Here is a 21803-nt window from a genome sequence, read left to right as displayed (position 1 = left end):
AGTTTTATTTCCGTGTAATGCCGTCTGTTTTAATGTCAATATTGGTCTTTTAACTTTATGAACGCAGTAACTCGGATCAACAGAGCCAGGCGCGCGCTCAATGCGAAGATTACTGAAACTTGAGTGACTTCAGTTCCACACAGAGGCACGTGTGTACAGATGTAACCCGCCCTCTCTGAGCCTCTGTTTCCTCATTAAACTGGACTCAAAACATTTGGATTGTGTCGTTAAACTTCTTAGAAATGCACCGGAAAACACAAACGCTCAGAGTACATTTGCTTGTGGTCACATGTGCGTCATGAATAATATTTTGGGACGATGAAGAGAGCAGGTGAGTGCTTTTATCTATTTATTTTTATTCATTTATTTTCCTGGAATAATCCACAGAAAACTACAACTTGTCTACCATATGTATTTGATGGATCTTTAAAATGTTTGATACTGTTACAGAGTTAAATAGTAGAATATGTAATATGAATCTTGCTTAGTTTTATTAAAGCTGGGGACTTTTCATGTACAAGTAGTTAGAGATCAGAGTAGAAGCTGAACATCACAGCATCTTAAAGGTGCTTAAAAGAACAACGTTCAAGGCCTCATCAGCTTCTTCATGTTTAATGTTACGGTAATTCCTAATTTTATGAGTTAATTTTATGGGAGTGAGGTGCAAAGGCACCAAAATCTTGTTCATTTCACCTTTGGTGTTAATAAAGGGCACTTATAGTTGGCAAAATTATTATTATTACAACAAGCCCAGACCAGATGACAAAAGGTAATGCAAAAAAAAACTTTTATTACTTTTCATAAAAAAAAGTAGGCTATCACAATTAGTTACTTTTTTAATGGAGCATCACGGTATTGTAATGCATTACTTTTAAAAGAAGTAACTTTCCCTAACACTGCTAAAATGTAACATTATGTTTCAGATAAAAACAGCAAAAAAAAAAAATGGCAAACTAAATTTCCTGATCGCTTTGCACTGTTGAATGCAGTTGTTTATTCTCGCTGTGGTTAAACTAATAATCTTCATTACTCTCTTGGATAAAAATCATACTCCCAAAAAATAAATTCTTTATTTAAAAAAGTATATTCTTTCAAAAGTATATTCCATCTGTATTTTTAACATATGTTAAATCTTGTACTGGGTTTTAATTCAGAATTATTATTATTAATATTATGATTTTATTATTGATACACTCTTAAAAATATGAGAGAATTTCCATTCAACAAAAGGTTCTTCACGCTAAAAAAAGTGGTTAATTTCAGAATTGTTCAATGAAATGTGCTTTGGGGAACCACAATAGGTTCTTCCATTGCATTAATGCAAAAAAAAGATGAGTGTAGTAGTATATGTCAAATGTATTATAATACAAACAGAAAAATGTGTCTGAGGGACTTCAAACATTAGGTCATTAAGTCAAACTAAACACAATATGGTTTAGATGGCCAAAGTATGCTAGAAGAGTTCTTCTTTTCTTGTTTATATTTCTCTGTGCTTTTCTTTTTCCTCTCAGCCGGTGATCAGAAACCACCTTTGGCACCAAAACCAAAGGTTCTCCCTGCACCCAAGCACACAGAACATCCACCTGCTTCAAAACTGTGTGTGTACCAGCCTTCCTCAGTGGCTGTTAGATGCAAAGTGAAGCCTGATGTGGCACCAAAACCATGTCCCTCCAAACTTCAAGCTGTTTTACAACAAAAGTCTGTCACAAAGAACATCTGTGCTCTAAATTTGAGAAATGAAGCGCACACTGGGAACAACAAGCCGGACTGGGATTACATCATTCCCATCTGTGTATGCACTGACCGAAACTGTGCCGATTGCTCACCAAAGCAAAACAACCAAAATGTTCGTCAACAAAGTCCTGATAACTATAAGGCAGGCGAAACCGAAGGACCCCAAAAGAACCCATCCAAACCTCTGTGGAGAACACCAGAAGAACAGAAGGATTTAGTGACCCCTACTTCCTCGAAGTGCATCCCTGAACACAGTTCATCCAATAGTGATCATTTCCATCCAACTGAAGAACCTCAGAAAACATCCCAGAACACACTGAAGGCACATCAGAGTGGTTCTGAGATGCAAACGACCAGGAAACACCAAAACTGCATTGTCTCTAGTGTTAATTCAGCTGTTGATGGTGATCCAGAACCTCTAGATTGTCGGCAAGCCACAAATAGTGCGCAATATTGTCAGTTCCCTACTAAGCCACCTGGGAAAGCACCACCAGCAGTCATGCAGCGCAAAACTAAGAAGAAACAATCCAACATTGTCCTTCAAGAGTCAACAGGCCTCACCAATACAGAGCTTACTGTCTTACCTGTTGATGAAAACAATCCAGATCCGTTACAGAGAGAAAGTCCTAATAACGTGGACATCAATGCTGTAAGACGTTATAGAGAGAACAGAGATCCTCAGAACCTCACATGCACCAGCCAGGGCCCTCAGACACCTGCCCCACGCCAGAAGATCCCTCAGATGAAACAAAACAAAACCCAGGATGCTGGTGTACAGGCCACTGAGAAGAAAGCACTAAATCTGGATGTAACCCCTGAGGTTGCTGAGAGTTCAGTGTCAAGCGATAAACTCCTGAAGAAGAAGACCCAAAAACCTGGAGCTGATGGCCGTAGACACGAGAACATTGGGGCTACTGAACTTCCATACAGAAACGATGGAAAAAATACTGAAGGACATCCTCCTCTTTCAGTTGAGAAGAAGCAAGCAAGCGATGTACCAAACAAGAAGAGACTCAAGCCGAAATCCAAGTCCTTATCGTCAGCAGACACCCATAAACCCCATGGGCTCAAGAAGACCTCCTTTCTCAGGATCATGGACCTTGACCATGTCAAAAAGGAGCCCAAGTTATCCGTCAAGAGTGGACAAGCTGTCGATCTCACTCCTGTTATGAATGAGCAGACGGTGGACACGGAGGACAGCCAGAGCAAAATCTGCTCTCAGAAACCGCTTCCACTGCACTGTGGACGTCCAGATGCACTGAAACTGAGGCAAGCAGTGAATGGGAACATATTAGGAGTCGAGCAGAATGGAGATGAAGATCTAACCAATGTTGGTGAATCTGAAAATGTATATGAAGATATCCCAAAATATGAAAACCCAGCTTCTTTTAGCACTGCAGTGGCACAGGATGCCAATAAATACCAATGCCAGTCTTCAAAATATGAGGACGAAGGTATTTATGAAGTTCCTGATGTGTTCCCTGAACACTATGTAGATGCCAAAGAGCAGCCGTTTCTTGAAAGGTTAGTAGTATGCATAGGTATTAATACAAAATTGTCCAATATACAAACATAAAAATATTTTTTGTGTGGTTTATGTGACGCACCCGTTCGACATGGAATTTGAAGAATGGCCACAGCTTTCTAAACAGGTGTTGTTGAATGATTTCACATTTGGCCTACATCTAATTCACACTACAGATTCTGAGTCATTACTATTGACTCTTCTGCTTCTGTAGCTATTACGACTGGAAGAAGAGAGATTTCATGGCAGCCTTTCGGTTTCTCTCACGTGCCTTTGAGATCTTAGAGGCCTTTTGATCTCTTTTCAGGAATGTGTTGGAAGAAGTGCAGGAAGTGGACGATACGCATTCAGAAGAAGATGAAGGCAGCTCAGAAGACGAGGATAACACCATCAATAGAGAAAAACAGGTACTCGATTCACATTTAGAGGATATTAAGAAATGTTAAGAGCACTTTTTTAGAAATACCACTTCATTTATCCAAAAAAAAAACAAATGAAATATTACAGATCAGTATATACATTTTTTTATATATAAAACACTTTCAATACTAAAGCTGCTTTTTTTTTTAAATTAGAGCTAAATGGTTATTTTTGATGGTAACATTTTGTTTTTTTCTAGACTGAAGTGAAGAAGACCAAGGCTGCGCACATTGTTAATGAGATCTTGTCTTCTGAGAAAATGTAAGCCTGTTTTGTTCACATAAATACTTTTTAATATTTGTATTTTATATTTGTCTTTAATGTTCTTATGTATTTAATTCCAGATTTGTGAGAGTTCTGAAGCTCCTCCATGTAGTAAGTGTTCACTATGACTTTTTGAGCTCATTCAGATACAGTCAGGGTATTGTAGGTGGACCGTTACATAATGTCTCTGCTTTTTCATGAAATGTGAGTAAATCAGTCACATGGGCTCTTTTTTTAATCTTCTTTTTTATGCTTCATCTGCTTCTTATACATTAATAATGAAATCAGACTTGCTGGCAGTCGTGTTTCCATTACCCTTCAAATTGCGCAAATTGAAATTGCGAATTGAAAATACGTCTAATGGAAACGCATCAATTTTGCAAAAACGCCCATATATCGCAAAAACATTATAAAATAATACCAAGGTTTTGCGCTGATTTGTAATGGAAAGGCGCATAGTGTTGGCCAGTAGCAGTGAATCTATTAGTTTCTCAGTATTTGTGTCGCCATTTTTAAAAATAAAAAAAATACACATCAAAAGTGATTTAACATGAGATGATAAGAAGCAAATCAGCTTCACAGGATCATGTGACACTGTAAGAAATGACATTTTAAAATATAAACACTGAATTCAAATGAAAAACTTTATAAATATATGTAAATATACACTCTAGGAAAAGTGTAGAAAAAGGGGGAAATGCACCGTGTAAATATAAAGGAAATAATTACTCACGGTTTACCCATATTTTGAATGATGCATTTCATTGTGTAGCATTTTTGGGGTTAAAGGAAATGTCTGAAAGCTTGACGTATATTTACTTGCAGGAAATAAAAAACCAGTTTAGCCGTTTGTTTTCATGAAGGAAGACTTCGCCCTTATTTACTCACCTTCATGTCGTTCCAATCCCATATGATTTTCCTGCGTGAGGGGAACTAATATGGAAAATTCTGGCCATACATTAAGTAAAAAAAGGGAACTGGGTCTGTCGAACTCCAGTTAATTTATCTAATTTGAACTATTATGATACTATTATTGTGTTAAGTAACAAAGACAGGTTATTATCAGAGCTTTTGGTGTGACTGATGGTAAAACGTCTTTGTATTAACATCCAAAATAATGGTTTTGTTTTCTATATTTTAATATCTCTTCCTTGTACCCTCCAGGATTTCCGTGACGCGGTGCTGAAGGCCTCCTGTCAGGCGGGGAAACCCGTAATGGACGAGCGAGTCCTGAACCAGATCTTGTGTTATTTGCCGCAGCTGTACGAGCTCAACTGTGACCTGCTGAGAGAGCTGGAGGAACGGGTTGCTCACTGGTAATGCAAACATCAACAAACCATGAGAAAGCAATAATCCTGCATACCTTCTTATTGATATTGAAACACTGGAAAAACAGTAGCTACAGTGCATTTGTAGGTCTGTCATTTCTTGGAAAATGCCACTGTAGAACTATAGAAAAATTATGTTTGATACTTATGCAATTGCTAAGCTAGACAAATAAATTAGCTTTATTAGTCAGTGACATATAAGAGTGACAACAAATCCAGCTTAAAACAAATGTGTCAAGTTTTAGAACCGTAATCTTTGTACTAATGTTGGCTCATATTCAAGAAATTTCAAGGAAATATTCCAGAAACAATACATACCATATTTAAGAAAATATTTTATAAATATAAATATTAAATGTAATAAATGTGATGTGGTGTAAACATAAAAAAAAACAATTAGATACATTTTAAATAAATAAATAAAATGTATCAAAGTAAAAAGTATTTTTGTTTATTTAAAAACAATTTCTACTGTAAATTTCATGTCGACATTACATTTCACAACTAATAAAAAATAAATATCTTTATTTGAATAATTTATTTAATAATAATAAAATATTGTCTTTATAGAACATAAGTCAATATATGTTTGAATTGCATTTTTTAAATAATTTAATACATGGTACAATATATAAACATCACATCATTGACCAATATAATATTTGGGGTAAATTTTCTCCAGAATTTTCTCCAAAAAGGGTCAGATATCTAGATATGACCAGTCATTAAGATTGAACACTTCGAGAGTTTGATGATGTAAATATTAAAAAATGAATATTCTTTTTAACATCTACTCGGCCACGTCATTCCACATTTGTATGACTGACACAAAATAAGACACTTTAAAGAATGTGCTATTCGCTCCTTTCCTTGCAGTTACAATGATAGAGACTTCACGCTTTCACGCTTCAAAAAGGAACAAAATGCGCAATAAAATATCACATAAATACTCTATATGAATCTTGCACTGTTTTCCTAATTTCTAAAGGAATATCATAGCTTTGAAGGACAAACATACTGAAATTTCTCGTTATTCACTGTAAATCTTGACATCCTCACTGTTCTTTTGAGTCTTTTCAGTGTATCAGATGACTTGAATTTTACGATTCTTTCACAAATTGAACTGATTGGTTTCTGGAAAAGAGCAATCAGCACATTCTTCTAAATCTCTTCTTATGTGTTCCACGGATGAAAGAACGTCATGCGGGTTTTGGATCAACATGTGGGCAAATAAATGCTACCAGAGAGTATTTTTATGTGAACTATTTATAGAAGTTCCTTTGTTCAAACAGGAATGAGCACTGCATTGTAGCGGACATATTTGTGAAGAAGGGCCCGTATCTTAAAATGTACTCCACTTACATTCGTGAGTTCGACAAGAATGTGGCCCTTCTAGAAGAGCAGTGCCGGAAAAACTCAGCGTTTGCAAAAGCCGTCCAAGAGTTTGAGGTAACCGAACCACTCCAACCTGTTTTTTTACAGTAGTAACCTAGATGCTCTAGTTTGTGTATGACAACCTTTGCAGTGATGTGAATAGTCTATTGGGTTAGGGGTTTTTTTGTTTTATTTTTACATTCTTAAATCTCTCCTAAAAATGCCCCTCTGGCCATCATCTGTCTTTCTCTTTCTCTTTCTCTTTCTCGATGATCCAGAGCCATCCATGCTGTGCAAACCTGGCAGTGAAACATTACATGCTGAAACCCATCCAGAGGATTCCTCAGTATCAGCTTCTCCTGACCAGTGAGGATTCACTCATGAGTTCATAAAGAAAATCAGTGTTGAGCACATTGCCATAGAGTTGCTAGGGTAGGGCAGAGAGAGAATTTATATCATATGCAAGTGTGAGCCTGTGAATCAGATTGTGAATCAAAATAGTGAGCTTGTGAATCAGAATCGAATAAGGAAATCACTGATTCTCGGCCATACTTTCACACACTTTCAGTGACAAGTAACATCCAAACATCTGCACACGAGCGATAAATATTCCGATTTTTTTATATACGCCTTTATCATTTTTCTTTAGGTTATTTGAAAAATCTAGATGAAGAATCGGCAGACTACAAAGATGCAGAAGGTAAAAAAAAAAAATGGTTTTGAAATCTTTTGTTATTAGGCACACAGCAAGTCTCAGTCTTCTATTGCATGATATATATATAAATAATATCTTTATATATATCTTTACAGCTGCCCTGATTATAGTAAAGGAGGTGGCTAATCATGCGAATGAAATCATAAGATACGAGGTAATTCGGGATCCGTTTTTTTAGTTTCTGAAAAAGCTACACATACAACAGCTTGTGCTCTTGTGTAAAATCTTGAGGAATATGAAATGTGGTTTTCATGCAGGATAACTGCCAGAAGCTGTACGAGGTTCAGTGCCGCCTAACTGGGCATCAAGTGATCGTTCAACCAGGACGGGTGCGTTCACAAGTGTTAACTCCCGTTGAGATGTTTGCAACTGGAAATGTTTTTGTTATATATTCCTGTGTGTTTTCTTAGGTTTTGTTAAAGGAAGGGATCTTGATGAAGCTCTCCAGGAAGGGGATGCAGCCTCGAATGTTCTTCTTAGTAAGTGACAGTCGTCTCACTGCTCGTTTGGTTTTATTAAACATAACATGAAACAATATCCACAATGACTCTTCTGTAATGAGACATAATTCATGGACGTTTGGGTATGATATTATTGGTTAATTTATTTATTTTTTCATGCCTTTGGTTATTTTTGCATAAACAAATTAAGAAAATGTTTTTTGTTGTATCATTTTGATTCTATGTTGAATTTGGTTGGTTTTGTTTGATTTTTGTTTTGTTTGTTTATTTTATGTTGATTTGTTGGTTTTGTTTGACTTTATTTGTTAAATTATCTTTTGTTGGCTTTGTTTGATTTTTTTTTTTTTTGTTATGATGATTTATTGATTTTTTTTTGTTGAATTTGATTGTTGCCTGTTTATTGTCTTTGTTGTTTCTTGATTTTATGTTGACTTTTGTTGTTTGGTTTTATGTTTATTGTTTTTTTTTTGGATGATTTTATGTTGACTTTTGTTTGATTTTTGTTTGTTTTTGGTTTTGTTTGTTGATTTTATGTTGACTTGTTGGTTTAGTTTGACTATTTATTTAAATAACTTGTTGGGTTTGTTTGATTTTGTTGCTTTTTTATTTATAGATTTTTATGTTGACTTGTTGATTTTGATTGTTGACTGTTTATTGTCTTTGTTTGTTGATTTTATGTTGACTTGTTGTTTGGTTATATGTTTATTGTTTGTTTTTTGATGATTTTATGTTGGCTTTTGTTTTTTGTTTTGTTTTTGTTTTGTTTGTTGATTTTATGTTGACTTGTTGGTTTAGTTTGACTATTTATTTAAATAACTTGTTGGGTTTGTTTGATTTTGTTGCTTTTTTATTTATAGATTTTTATGTTGACTTGTTGATTTTGATTGTTGACTGTTTATTGTCTTTGTTTGTTGATTTTATGTTGACTTGTTGTTTGGTTATATGTTTATTGTTTGTTTTTTGATGATTTTATGTTGGCTTTTGTTTTTTGTTTTGTTTTTGTTTTGTTTGTTGATTTTATGTTGACTTGTTGGTTTAGTTTGACTATTTATTTAAATAACTTGTTGGGTTTGTTTGATTTTGTTGCTTTTTTATTTATAGATTTTTATGTTGACTTGTTGATTTTGATTGTTGACTGTTTATTGTCTTTGTTTGTTGATTTTATGTTGACTTGTTGTTTGGTTATATGTTTATTGTTTGTTTTTTGATGATTTTATGTTGGCTTTTGTTTGATTTTTGTTTTGTTTTTGTTTTGTTTGTTGATTTTATGTTGACTTGTTGGTTTTGTTTGTTTGTTTTATTTGTTCCCATAGGGAAAAAAGTATTGCTCAGTACTCTTCTTAAGCTCAAGAGACTTCTCATTTCATTATCAACAGCATTTCAGATGTTTCTCCTAAAATTCCTCAGGAGAAATAGAAGTAGACACAAATGAGACTTACCAAATATTCTAGAAAAAAAAGATTACAAACTGAGAATGTGGTGGAAGAAACATTTGCACACTTTGTAAACTTGAGAGACAAATGTGAGAGCTCTCGAGTCTTTAGTGTAGGAGAAAAACCTGATCACAGTGTGTGATGTTGTTGAGATCTCTTCTAAAGCTTTAAATGAGACAAATGTGAGATTGTTAGAGTTATTGTCTCAGGAGACAAGTTTGAGAAGTAGGACACTCAGGCAAAAATCTCCATTCAATCTTAAGGTAACCTCATTTCTGTCTAGGAGAAATATATTAGATGTTAAAGAGATCTTACTTTTGATTTTTCTTTCCTATGGGTTGGTCTTTTCATTTTCATTTTATTTTTATGTTCATTATTTGGTTGTTTGTTGATTTTATGTCAGGTTTTGTTGTTTTATTTTATGTTTCTTGTTATTTTAATGTTTTTTTTAATGTTTTAATGACTTTCAGATTTCTTTGATTTTTATGGTGAATGTTTGTTTTTATGTTGGCTTTTGTTTGATTTCTTTATTTTGTTTAGTTTGTTGAATCTATGGTGACATTTTGTTAGTTTTTTGTTTTTATGTTTTTACCTAATATTGAGCATAAAATAAGTGATTTTTCTGACTTAAACCCACCCTCACATATCCTTTTCTTTCTCTTGCTTGAGAAAAATGTATTTCTTATTTCTTTGTGAACAGCTGAATGATAGTCTTCTGTATACCACGCCAGTAGCAGCGGGGAATTTCAAACTGAACAACACGCTGTCATTGGCTGAGATGGAGGTGAGATTGTTATTGCTGAAATTGTCACAGCTGCTTGTTTTCCCATTTTAAACATATTTTTGCATATTTACATACATTACAAAGTGTCTTCTTTTCTATCGTTGTCTGTTTTATCCTCAGGTCAGTAAACCTAGTCAGGAGGGGTATCAGAACGAGCTAAACATTGAGAGTGTTGAACGATCTTTTATTTTATCTGCCAGGTGAGAATCTTTCCATAAGATGCCAAAATATTAAGTATGTAGGATGTGGTGCTCATTTTTGTCCTATTTATTCATTAATCCTTAACCACTTCAGCTGTTATTTTGATTTTTTGAGAATTAGGCATATGCAATATTGGACCCACCGGTGGGTCCCCAGAGTTGATGTGGTTAAAGGGATAGTTCACCCAAAAAAAAAAAACTTCTGAGCCTCATATCGCTCCAGACTCACATAATGTAATCCATACAGTTGAATGTGTATGTTTCTAATTGATACACTCTTGTGGTTGGATCCTCAAAGCTCTGCTGCATGTCGAGATGAGTGGCTTCAGGCCATATCCAGCGCAATCGACAATTACACCAAGAAAGAGACCACCTTCATCTCGGTCAGAAACCCTGAGATGGTATGATTGAAATGACCTGCAGCTGAGTTTAAATCATAAACTTCATCATAATGCAATTTTATGATCAACTTGCAATATTTTCCAGGCAACCCAAGATGTTCCAGACAGCGGGGCCCAGCTGGGATCCAAAGCCCCGATATGGATCCCGGACCTGAGGGTCACTATGTGCATGATCTGCACCTGTGAGTTCACCCTGACCAGGAGACGCCACCACTGCAGAGCCTGTGGGAAGGTGAGAAGATGTCCCTTAACAAAGACCCCATTCACCCCAAATATTAACAACTTCTGTTGGTCACAGAGCCTATTTTCTGCAATTATCCAAAAGTCAATGTAAAATCCCATTGACTTTTTGTTGAGGGAAATGGTGATGCTAACTTTCATCTATCTATCTATCTATCTATCTATCTATCTATCTATCTTTTTTAATAAAACTTATCTTAAGTTATTTTTATATAAGTATAAAGAGAATATTACGTTTTCTGATATTTATGAACTACTAATTTATATTATTTCAAAAATACTTTTTTACCTTCATCTTTTACCTGTTCATTGCATGATGTTTGCGTGTGCTTATGCATGCACTCTTTTCTCTCGGCATGTAGGTTGTGTGTCAGGCCTGTTCAACTAACAAACATCCGCTGAAATACCTGAAGAATCAGCTCGCGCGAGTTTGCGATCTCTGTGTCTCTGTTTTGCAGCAGAATAGTTCAGGTTCACGACGCAAACACAATCACACAGAAACTTGAAGCCTCGATCTATATATTTGTATTGATTTTTGTTAAGTGAGGTGTGTGTGTGTGTGTGTTTGTCTGTGTGTGCGCGTTTTTATTAATATTAGGTGACCAATTACCCAGTAATACACCTCTGTCGCCGACTGGCAAGTCGTCTGGTGCCTATCCCTTCAGAAAGCAGAAGAAAATACCAGCAGCCCTTAAAGAGGTGATGATCCAAAGAACTGTCTTTCATATGCCAATCTAACCTATTATCGGTTGTCTCGTGCTGCTTTCTGTACAGTTAATCAAACGATCTGAAAGACCGGTGATATGTGTGATGTGGAAATCCATCATTTTAGTGTTTTTATCAATGCAGACGTTGTGTGTTTTTACAAGCATTTTCGGCAGGTGAAAAATGCACTCTGATCAATGTATAATGACATTTTTGTGGTTGCTGAAGCATCTGAAAAACCTGAATAACGAGGGGTGTTTTTACTGAGATTGCAGAAAGAAAATTTTCCACAAACTTGGATGAGAAAATACACCAGCTTTTTTGTTTTCCCATGCATTGCCTCACAGCTCTTTTGTCCCCATGTTGAGAGAAATCAGGAGTGAGTTCAGAGGCGCTGTGTGAACATGATGATTCAGTTTGTGTGCGTATGACAGGATTTTTCAGAAAAATTAATACAAGACGTAGTCAGCCAGATGATGAACATTATTAACAGCAATTATTATATGATGCAGTCACACTTGTAGCAATAATTGTTAGTTCTGTTGTTGATTCAGGGTCAGCATCATCTGAGGTCCTCTGAGGATCAGCATCATCTCTTCTCAGGTGTTCAAGCTAAAGAATAAAAATGCACATTTGATTAGATGCAATTACACTGACAATTTAAGATACATCTTGGCGAAAGAGATGTGTTTTTAATCTAGATTTAAACAGAGAGAGTGTGTCTGAACCCCGAACATTATCAGGAAGGCTATTCCAGAGTTTGGGAGCCAAATGTGAGAAAGCTCTACCTCCTTTAGTGGACTTTGCTATCCTAGGAACTACCAAAAGTCCAGCGTTTTGTGACCTTAGGGTGCGTGATGGGTTGTAGCGTGGTAGAAGGCTAGTTAGGTACACAGGAGCTAAACCATTTAGGGCCTTATAGGTAAGTAATGATAATTTGTAACTGATACAGAACTAAAATAGGTAGCCAGTGTAGAGACTGTAAAATTGGGGTAATATGATCATATTTTCTTGACCTCGTAAGGACTCTAGCTGCTGCATTTTGGACTACCTGTAGCTTGTTTATTGACGAAGCAGGACAACCACCTAGAAGTGCATTACAATAGTCCAGTCTAGAGGTCATGAATGCATGAACTAGCTTTTCTGCATCAGAAACAGATAACATGTTTCGTAGCTTGGCAATGTTTCTAAGATGGAAGAATGCTGTTTTTGTAAAATGGGAAATATGATTTTCAAAAGACAAGTTGCTGTCTAATATAACACCCAGATTTTTTGACTGTAGAGGAAGTAACAGTACATACGTCTAGTTGCAAATTGTAATCTACAAGATTCTGTTTACTGTTTTTTGGTCCAGTAATTACTGGAAACGCAGCACTAAGATCAGGTAAGACTAGAAATGAGATGCAGCCTTATGACGCAAGAAGCAGGTCATTTGTAATTTTAACAAGTGCAGTTTCTGTGCTATGGTGGGGCCTGAAACCTGACTGAAACTCTTCATACAGATCATTTTTTTTTTGCATGAAGGAGCTCAATTGAGCAGACATTTTACAAAGTGAAATGAATAAGTCTCAGGCTGAAGGGAAAATAGATTTACATCCGTACAGTAGAATGTTTTATAGAATGGGATTAAATACATAAAGGATATGTGTGTTGTTTAACATTTAATTATTGCAGGTTTGTGTCATATTCTGAGTTGCATTATTTTTATTCATTTTGCGGAATACTGAATCTGTTTTGTTTGTTTTTATTTGAGTGAGATGAATTAATGCATATTCATATTTATTTTAGAGCTGCAGAAACATCTTATGATTTCTCTCAACATGGGGAAAGGAGAGTTGTCAATCAATAAATTGTCAATCAATAAATTGGAAAAAAAGTTATCTGATTAAGTAACTCGTGTTACTTGTAATGCATTACCCCCAACACTGTTGTAGATGTCAGTAAATTGAATCCATTCGTTAATTTTAGGTTTCGGCTAACACGGACGGATCCTCGATGAGCGGCTACCTGGAGAGGGCCAAGGCCAACAGGAAGCAGTGGAAACGGCTCTGGTTTGTCATCATGAACAAAGTTCTGTACACTTATGCTGCCAGTGAGGTATGAACATATAAACAGGGCGATTTAAAATAAGTAAATAGAGTGCATCTTTTATTTTCTGCATTGAAAATGATCAGGATGCAAATGCTACTCGTATTGCTGGAGCGTCTGCTGTTTTGGAGTGATAGTATCATTGATAGTACTGGGTGGGTCATAGATGTGTAAATGAGGGCAATGGTGTGTTAATGTGCTCGTAACATTTTTAATGTTTTCATAATGTATAGTTAACGTTTTTGCTCATCAAAAGATAAAAGTAGATCTGAATGTCTCTATATATCAACTTGCATGCTGTGATGCTGTTATATTTCTGCTTTAGAACCACGCTTTTTAGTTTTTTTCCAATTATGTAACCAGCTCATTGCACTTGATAAATGTATTTTATATACAATTTGATCTATTTTGCATTTTACAGTACTTTTATTTATTGTATGCAGGACGTAGCAGCTTTGGAAAGTCAACCTCTTCTGGGATTTTCTGTCCAAACAGAGAAAGCCGAATCTTCCCTGCATTTTAAACTTTATCACAAAAGCACTCTGCACTACATCTTCAGAGCGAGTGACAGCCAGATCTGTGACCGGTGAGCGGATCTGTATAAAACAGCATTCGGTCATGAAACACTCCATGCTTTGGATGTCTTTGGCCGTTTCAGTGTCATAATAATTGCATATACGTTTCTTCTCCTAGATGGATTGAAGCGATCCAGGAAGCCACGGTTCTCTAACCCTCCAGAACAGACCTTCATACATTCAATCTGATTAAATCGAAGGCTCACCACATCTGCACGTTTAGTTACTGTGAAATCAATGTTATGAAATACTTCTCCATAACATATCTGGTCATGCATTAGCAATAAAACACCACAAATCCTTTTATGATGCCGTTATATTTACGCTTAATGGCAAATACACTGTATCTAGTAAGTTGCCTTCAATAAATGTATTTTTATACTATTTCATTTCAGTATTTTGTCATTTTAGAATGTGGGTTGTTTAAAAAAAAAAAAAAAAAGATATGATTTTGGATATTTTATTGTGCCTGTCACCTATTAAGCTCAGTATCGAGCCTTATGTGTCACTCTGAGAGAGGTAATACTGAGGTAATACTATGGTAATACGGCTCCAGCAGGACAGGTAGGGGGTGAGACTGATCTCCACTGGGTCAGGGGTCACACTGCCTACGTCACAAGCTCCTAAGATGGCGTTTTGATGACGACGGGAGAAGTAAGGACCCCTGCCCTTGTTTACAAGGTATTTGAAAATACAATGTATATGTGTTTGTTATCGCATAGAAATATGATTCAAACAAATGCGCTGTGCTGAGCCAAGGAACTGGTTCTGATTATTAACGAAATCTGCGGCTTTCATGCATTGCGTGATCCGCTTACCTCACCCACGGCTGCCTGGCAAGGTATCATTTCCTGCTTTCTGTTTTTTAATTATTTTAAAACGATCTGTAAATTGTTCATCGTTTACCTCTTAGCAAACACCCATATCGTCTGATTCAGGCGTGGTAGAGAGTATAAAACCATACATTGTTCATTTACACGCGCATAGACGTCTGTAAACGAGCAGTTCCGCATTTAAATGCGTGTATTTCTGTTTCAGAGCCTCCGTGTGCTTTAACAAACCCGGCCTTATGCTGTTTTCGACGAGCGTATGCTGTTATTTATTTCCATAACATTTAGAAATGTAACCAAAACACGATTTTAAATCGCGTGTCGTTTCGCAATTTTGATCAAAGACCAGCCCCGATTAATTAGCACATGCGCAGTCGGTCTTCAGGGTCTTTAAATGTTCATCTGTAGTCATTATTTGTGCTACATTGTTGCTTGAGGCTCAGTAAAGCACAATAACTAAGTGAAAATTATCGTAAGTTATCGTAATCGTGGTACCGGAGCTCCTTCTATAATGCTGTTGTTTCTGCAGAAATCATAATAAAACCGTATTGTAAGCTTTAGGAGTCGATTTCATTTTGTTTTGGATATAAAGTACCAACTGTTTTATTGTAATAGTAACAATAACTTAAACGAGTATAGAAATGGTTACGTTTTTGGTAATAGAACACACACACACACAAAATCTCATTTGTTATTTGTTATTCAAAGAGAAATATTTAATAGTAGCATTTATAAGCATTGTAATCAGTCCTAGTTGGTTACTGTACACCCCCAAGCAACTCAGATGGGATTTTTTGAAGAGTGCTGCTAATCACGTGTAGTCTGGATGACGCAATCAGATTTCAGAGTACATTACATTTTAAAATGCTCAGATTGCAGTTTCTTTTTTTATGCATCACATGATTACATATTATGCACACAATGGGAGTAAATTATTTATTATTTATTGAGTCTCCATAATACTTTTTTTGTTTTTAAAATTTGCCTTTCTAAAAATACTATTTTATTTTACCATTTCACTTTTCACATAAAAAAAATTATAATACTTGTCAGTCAAACCCCTTAAAATAGAATATGTACTTGAGATATCTCTGAGAAAGTTTGTTTTTCAAATAATTTAACAAAACATTCATGTTTCTCTGATGTTAGTTAATGGTCACATTGATATGCAGGTAAACAAATATTTATTTTTTTTAGTGTTTCAATTAGTTTTATTTTACATTTTCTATTATTTAATTATTAGCTTTTTATAAATTTACAAACCCATTGCAGTTCTTACATTAAGCCCAGTTTGGGGAAACCCTGGTGTAATGTAATGCTTAATGCATTTTAGGATATCAATTTTTTTTTTTTTTTATCTCTTTGCTTTTTTATATCAGTATGATAAGTTTAAAACAGGTTTGCTTATATTTAGTTATATATATATATATATATATATATATATATATATATATAATGTGTGTGTGTGTGTGTGTGTGTGTGTGTGTATATATATATATATATATATATATACAACCCGAATTCCGGAAAAGTTTTTTAAAATTTAAAATTAAAATTTTAATAAAATGAAAACTAAAGGAATTTCAAATCACATGAGCCAATATTTTATTCACAATAGACGTAGCAAATGTTTAAACTGAGAAATTTTACACTTTTATCCACTTAATTAGTTCATTTAAAATTTAATGCCTGCTACAGGTCTCAAAAAAGTTGGCACGGGGGCAACAAATGGCTAAAAAAGCAAGCAGTTTTGAAAAGATTCAGCTGGGAGAACATCTAGTGATTAAGTTAATTGATATCAGGTCTGTAACATGATTAGCTATAAAAGCTTTGTCTTAGAGAAGCAGAGTCTCTCAGAAGTAAAGATGGGCAGAGGCTCTCCAATCTGTGAAAGACTGCGTAAAAAAATTGTGGAAAACTTTAAAAACAATGTTCCTCAACGTCAAATTGCAAAGGCTTTGCAAATCTCATCATCTACAGTGCATAACATCATCAAAAGATTCAGAGAAACTGGAGAAATCTCTGTGCGTAAGGGACAAGGCCGGAGACCTTTATTGGATGCCCGTGGTCTTCGGGCTCTCAGACGACACTGCATCACTCATCAGCATGATTGTTTCAATGACATTACTAAATGGGCCCAGGAATACTTTCAGAAACCACTGTCGGTAAACACAATCCGCCGTGCCATCAGCAGATGCCAACTAAAGCTCTATCATGCAAAAAGGAAGCCATATGTGTACATGGTCCAGAAGCGCCGTCGTGTCCTGTGGGCCAAGGCTCATTTAAAATGGACTATTTCAAAGTGGAATAGTGTTTTATGGTCAGACGAGTCCAAATTTGACATTCTTGTTGGAAATCACGGACGCCGTGTCCTCCGGGCTAAAGAGGAGGGAGACCTTCCAGCATGTTATCAGCATTCAGTTCAAAAGCCAGCATCTCTGATGGTATGGGGGTGCATAAGTGCATACGGTATGGGCAGCTTGCATGTTTTGGAAGGCTCTGTGAATGCTGAAAGGTAAATAAAGGTTTTAGAGCAACATATGCTTCCCTCCAAACAACGTCTATTCCAGGGAAGGCCTTGTTTATTTCAGCAGGACAATGCAAAACCACATACTGCAGCTATAACAACAGCATGGCTTCGTCGTAGAAGAGTCCGGGTGCTAACCTGGCCTGCCTGCAGTCCAGATCTTTCACCTATAGAGAACATTTGGCGCATCATTAAACGAAAAATACGTCAAAGACGACCACGAACTCTTCAGCAGCTGGAAATCTATATAAGGCAAGAATGGGACCAAATTCCAACAGCAAAACTCCAGCAACTCATAGCCTCAATGCCCAGACGTCTTCAAACTGTTTTGAAAAGAAAAGGAGATGCTACACCATGGTAAACATGCCCCGTCCCAACTATTTTGAGACCTGTAGCAGAAATCAAAATTGAAATGAGTTCATTTTGTGCATAAAATTGTAAACTTTCTCAGTTTAAACATTTGCTATGTTATCTATGTTCTATTGTGAATAAAATATTGGCTCATGTGATTTGAAAGTCTTTTAGTTTTCATTTTATTAAAATTTAAAAAACGTCCCAACTTTTCCGGAATTTGGGTTGTGTATATATATATATATATATGAGGGGGAAGTCGTGGCTTAATGCTTAGAGAGTTGGACTCAAAATCGAAGGGTTGTGAGTTCGAGTCTCGGGCCGGCAGGAATTGTGGGTGGGGGGAGTGCATGTACAGTTCTCTCTCCACCTTCAATACCATGACTTAGGTGCCCTTGAGCAAGGCATTGAACCCCCAACTGCTCCCCGGGCGCCGCAGCATTAAATGGCTGCCCACTGCTCTGGGTGTGTGTTCACAGTGTGTGTGTGTTCACTGCTCTGTGTGTGTGCACTTCGGATCGGTTAAATGCAGAGCACGAATTCTGAGTATGGGACACACACACAAACAAGGGCACTAAAAAATGGGTGGTCACTTTTAAACTTGATTTTATTTATAGCACTGACAAAATTATTTATTGATTGTACATTTATAATTATGCCATAATATGATGAAACCATAGTCAATGCAAAGTGATGTTGGCATACTTTTTTCTACTGGTCTCCTGTTTTTTGTTTGTTTGAATTTTTGTTAAAACAAAAGTAGGTTCTAGTGATTATCCTTAAGGGTTTGCATCACACCAAAATAACATTGAGGCGTCCTTTCTTACAGTGACATCAATGCAAAACATCAAGGGTAGGCGATGGAGCTCCCCAACTACGCCAGTCAGCTGCTTATCCAGCTCAATCAGCAGCGCTCCAAGGGCTTCCTGTGCGATGTCATTATCATGGTCGAGAACACGCTCTTCCGGGCCCACAAAAGTGTCCTCGCTGCCACCAGCCACTACTTCAAGTCCCTTGTCCTCCATGATAACCTCATCCACCTTGACCCTGACATGGTGGATCCAGTTGTTTTCCAACAAATTCTGGATTTCATTTACACCGGCAAGTTGGCAGCTGAGACCTTTGAGGGTGTGGATTTAAGCTCTGTGCTCACCACAGCTAACTTTCTCCAGCTCAATGACCTGGCAAACCTGTGCTCCAGTAAGATCAACCAAAATGGGTCCCTCGGTAGCGTGAATCGAGGCAGCTCCAACTCATCAGTTCGCCTGTACGAAGACCACTCATCAGACACGGAAACATACATGTGCATGACTCCTCCCAAAAAACGGCATAATGCTGAAAGTAGATTTCAGAGAAAAAAGCAGGACTTAGGGTTGGATTTGTCTAGGAAAACTTCAGTTAATGACGAGGCGCTTCTCTCCAGAAACATCTCCAACAATATGCCACTGGGAATAAATGGGAACTGTGTTCCAAAGGAAGAAAAGTGGATAATTCCTTTAGACGGACCACAGGAAAGAAAAAGGCAGGGATCCCGAAGAAAATCCAAGGTCAGTGGTTACATTCCTGGAAGCCAACTAAGCCAGAATCAGACCTTCACTTTACAGTTATCTGTGAAGAAAGAGAAAGGAATTGGAGGGAAAACAGATGAAATTGACGGCCAAAAACCAAACAATGGCAGCACCAATTTTGTTTATCAAAAGGAGACCTTTCTCAAAGAAGCTGAAGGGGACAACCCTTACGTTTGTATCCCATGTGAAAAGGGTTTTCCCTCCTCTGAGAGTCTCAAATCCCATGTGGAAAGCCATTTGGATGACGATGTGGATGTGAAGGTTGAGGATGAGGAGGAAGAGGAACGTGACAGAGAGCCTGGAGTCACCAGAGTCTCACCAGAAGTTCCCGAGAGCTTGGAGCAGAGTCCGGTGAAGTCCCTCAAAGATGTCGACACCGTGCGTCCCTTCCCTTGCAACATTTGCGGCAAGATGTTCACGCAGCGCGGCACTATGACCCGCCACATGCGCAGCCACCTCGGTCTAAAGCCATTTGCGTGTGAGGAGTGTGGCATGCGCTTCACCAGGCAGTACCGTCTCACTGAGCACATGCGTGTCCATTCAGGGGAGAAACCGTATAAGTGCCAGGTCTGTGGTGGAAAATTTACGCAACAAAGAAACCTCATTAGTCATATGCGGATGCATACCTCGGTATCTTAGAACAGGTCAAAAAGCCCTGCACTAGGATAATATAGGTACCCACAGTTCTCCATAGTGCTTTGGTTCGGGTTCTTTTAACTAGGGTTCAGTTTCCCAGAACACTATAAAAATTCCTTTAGGTCTTCTTTACAGGGGATCCTTTTTTGAGCAAGCGAAGGGTTTAGTTTCACCCACAAATCTTCTACAATTCTTTAAAGAGTCATATAGGTTAAAAAGGAAACCTCTCTAGTATAATTGAGGGCTCATGTGTCAAACTCCGGACTTGGAAGGCCACTGTCGTGCTGAGTGTAGCTCCAAAACACCTGCCTGGAAGTTTCTGGCAATCTCTAATACCTTGATTAGCTTGTTCAGGTGTGTTTAATTAGGGTTGGAGCTAAACTCTGCAGAACAGTGGCCCTCCAGGAACTAATTTGACACCCCTAATCTAGGGTACTATTTTGGCAACAAATCCTACAAAGATTCCACTCGATCAGGGCTAGGCAACGTCTTACCCTAATCAAACATACCTGAACAAGCTAATCAAGGTCTTCAGGGTTCACTAAGGCTACAGACAAGTGAGGTTTTTTTCAGGGTAAGAGCTAGACTCTGTGGGGCATCAGCACTCCAAGACCGATGTTGCCTACCCCTGCTTTAGATTTTCTCCACAGAGTTTACTTATTGGGTTATTTAAAGGCTCAGTTCAGGCCACAACTCCTCTAGAATGCTACAAAAATATGTTAAGACCTTCTCTACAGCGATTTCCTTTTTGAGCAGATCTTGGGTTCACTTTCACCCACAAATCCTTGGAAATATTACAGAGATTCTTCTAGCTCAACATGAAAGCCTCTGAAGATCTCTTCTCAAACTTTTCCTGGGGATCCTGCACCATGGTGTCTTTGATTAGGGTTGAAGATAAACCCTTAAGATCAGGGTTCGTGATTTGACCCTGATCTAGAATTCAAATTCTGCCTAAATTTTCTCAAATTTATTCTAGGGATCAAGTTTGGCCACGAATCCTCTAGAATTCTATAAAGATGAGTTTAGAACTTCTATAAACACTACATTTTGAGCTAACTTTGGAATCCGTTTGGATCACAAGTCATTTAGAATTATATAAATTCTCTCAAAAATGGAACCCTAGATTATCTCAAAAAGAAAACCCTTGTAATGTATTCTAGGGTTCAGGTTTGGCCACAGTTTCTCTAGAATGAGATAAATATTAATTTATATCTTTTCTAAAGACTTTACCTTTTAAGGTTATCTAAGATTCCATTTGGATCACATTTAGAATTCTATGAAACGTTTTTTTAGATCTTCTCTATACTGATTTCACAAGGATTCATTTTCATTCATGAATTCTACAAATATTCCTCTAGTTCAGAAGGAAACTTCTGTAGAGAAGATCCAAAGCATTCTATCTGTGGCATTCTTTCAAAACTAGACTATTGCAAATACTGTTCAGTAGGGTTCCTGTACAGAGTTGACTTTTTTTTTTTTTTTAAGATAATCTAGAGTTCAGTTTCCCTCGCAAATCCTCTAGAAAGCTACAAAGAAAGATCTAGATCTCCGAAGAAGTATTGACGATGATTCAATACTCAAATGCCAACTTCGGCCAATACCTGCTGTTATACCTTTCTTCATACCTTCTTATTGTTCTTGTGC

At 36.9% G+C, this 21803-nt stretch overlaps 3 protein-coding genes across 4 annotated transcripts; all 3 read left to right on the top strand.

Moving 5' to 3' along the window:
* The first annotated feature begins 318 nt into the window (after positions 1 to 318).
* Positions 319 to 11385, top strand: LOC132133365 (FYVE, RhoGEF and PH domain-containing protein 6-like). The gene is made up of 17 exons (XM_059546150.1): positions 319 to 331; positions 1512 to 3258; positions 3567 to 3666; positions 3879 to 3940; positions 4024 to 4054; positions 5108 to 5259; positions 6564 to 6720; positions 6924 to 7011; positions 7295 to 7345; positions 7456 to 7514; positions 7618 to 7689; positions 7771 to 7839; positions 9955 to 10038; positions 10159 to 10238; positions 10537 to 10639; positions 10725 to 10871; positions 11242 to 11385. Exons 1-17 carry the CDS (start codon positions 319 to 321, stop codon positions 11383 to 11385), a joined length of 3159 nt encoding a protein of 1052 aa, XP_059402133.1.
* Positions 11386 to 13460: 2075 nt separating this feature from the next.
* LOC132133453 (FYVE, RhoGEF and PH domain-containing protein 6-like) lies at positions 13461 to 14631 on the top strand. The gene is made up of 3 exons (XM_059546279.1): positions 13461 to 13681; positions 14116 to 14258; positions 14366 to 14631. The coding sequence occupies exons 1-3, from the start codon at positions 13580 to 13582 to the stop codon at positions 14400 to 14402; spliced, it is 282 nt and encodes a 93-aa protein (XP_059402262.1). The 5' UTR covers positions 13461 to 13579; the 3' UTR covers positions 14403 to 14631.
* Positions 14632 to 14783: 152 nt separating this feature from the next.
* hic1l (hypermethylated in cancer 1 like) lies at positions 14784 to 21003 on the top strand. Of its 2 annotated transcripts, none has more exons than XM_059546033.1 (2): positions 14784 to 14928; positions 18785 to 21003. In XM_059546033.1, exon 2 carries the CDS (start codon positions 18816 to 18818, stop codon positions 20160 to 20162), a length of 1347 nt encoding a protein of 448 aa, XP_059402016.1. In that variant the 5' UTR covers positions 14784 to 14928; positions 18785 to 18815; the 3' UTR covers positions 20163 to 21003. The 2 variants fall into 2 exon arrangements, with proteins under 2 accessions (XP_059402016.1, XP_059402017.1); XM_059546034.1 differs by lacking the exon at positions 14784 to 14928 and adding an exon at positions 14949 to 15088.
* The last annotated feature ends 800 nt before the right edge of the window (positions 21004 to 21803 follow it).

Source organism: Carassius carassius, chromosome 50 (genome assembly GCF_963082965.1).
Source record: "Carassius carassius chromosome 50, fCarCar2.1, whole genome shotgun sequence".
Taxonomy (NCBI): domain Eukaryota; kingdom Metazoa; phylum Chordata; class Actinopteri; order Cypriniformes; family Cyprinidae; genus Carassius; species Carassius carassius.
The sequence above is the reverse complement of the archived record's forward strand: the minus strand, read 5'-3'. Positions and strand labels throughout refer to the sequence as shown.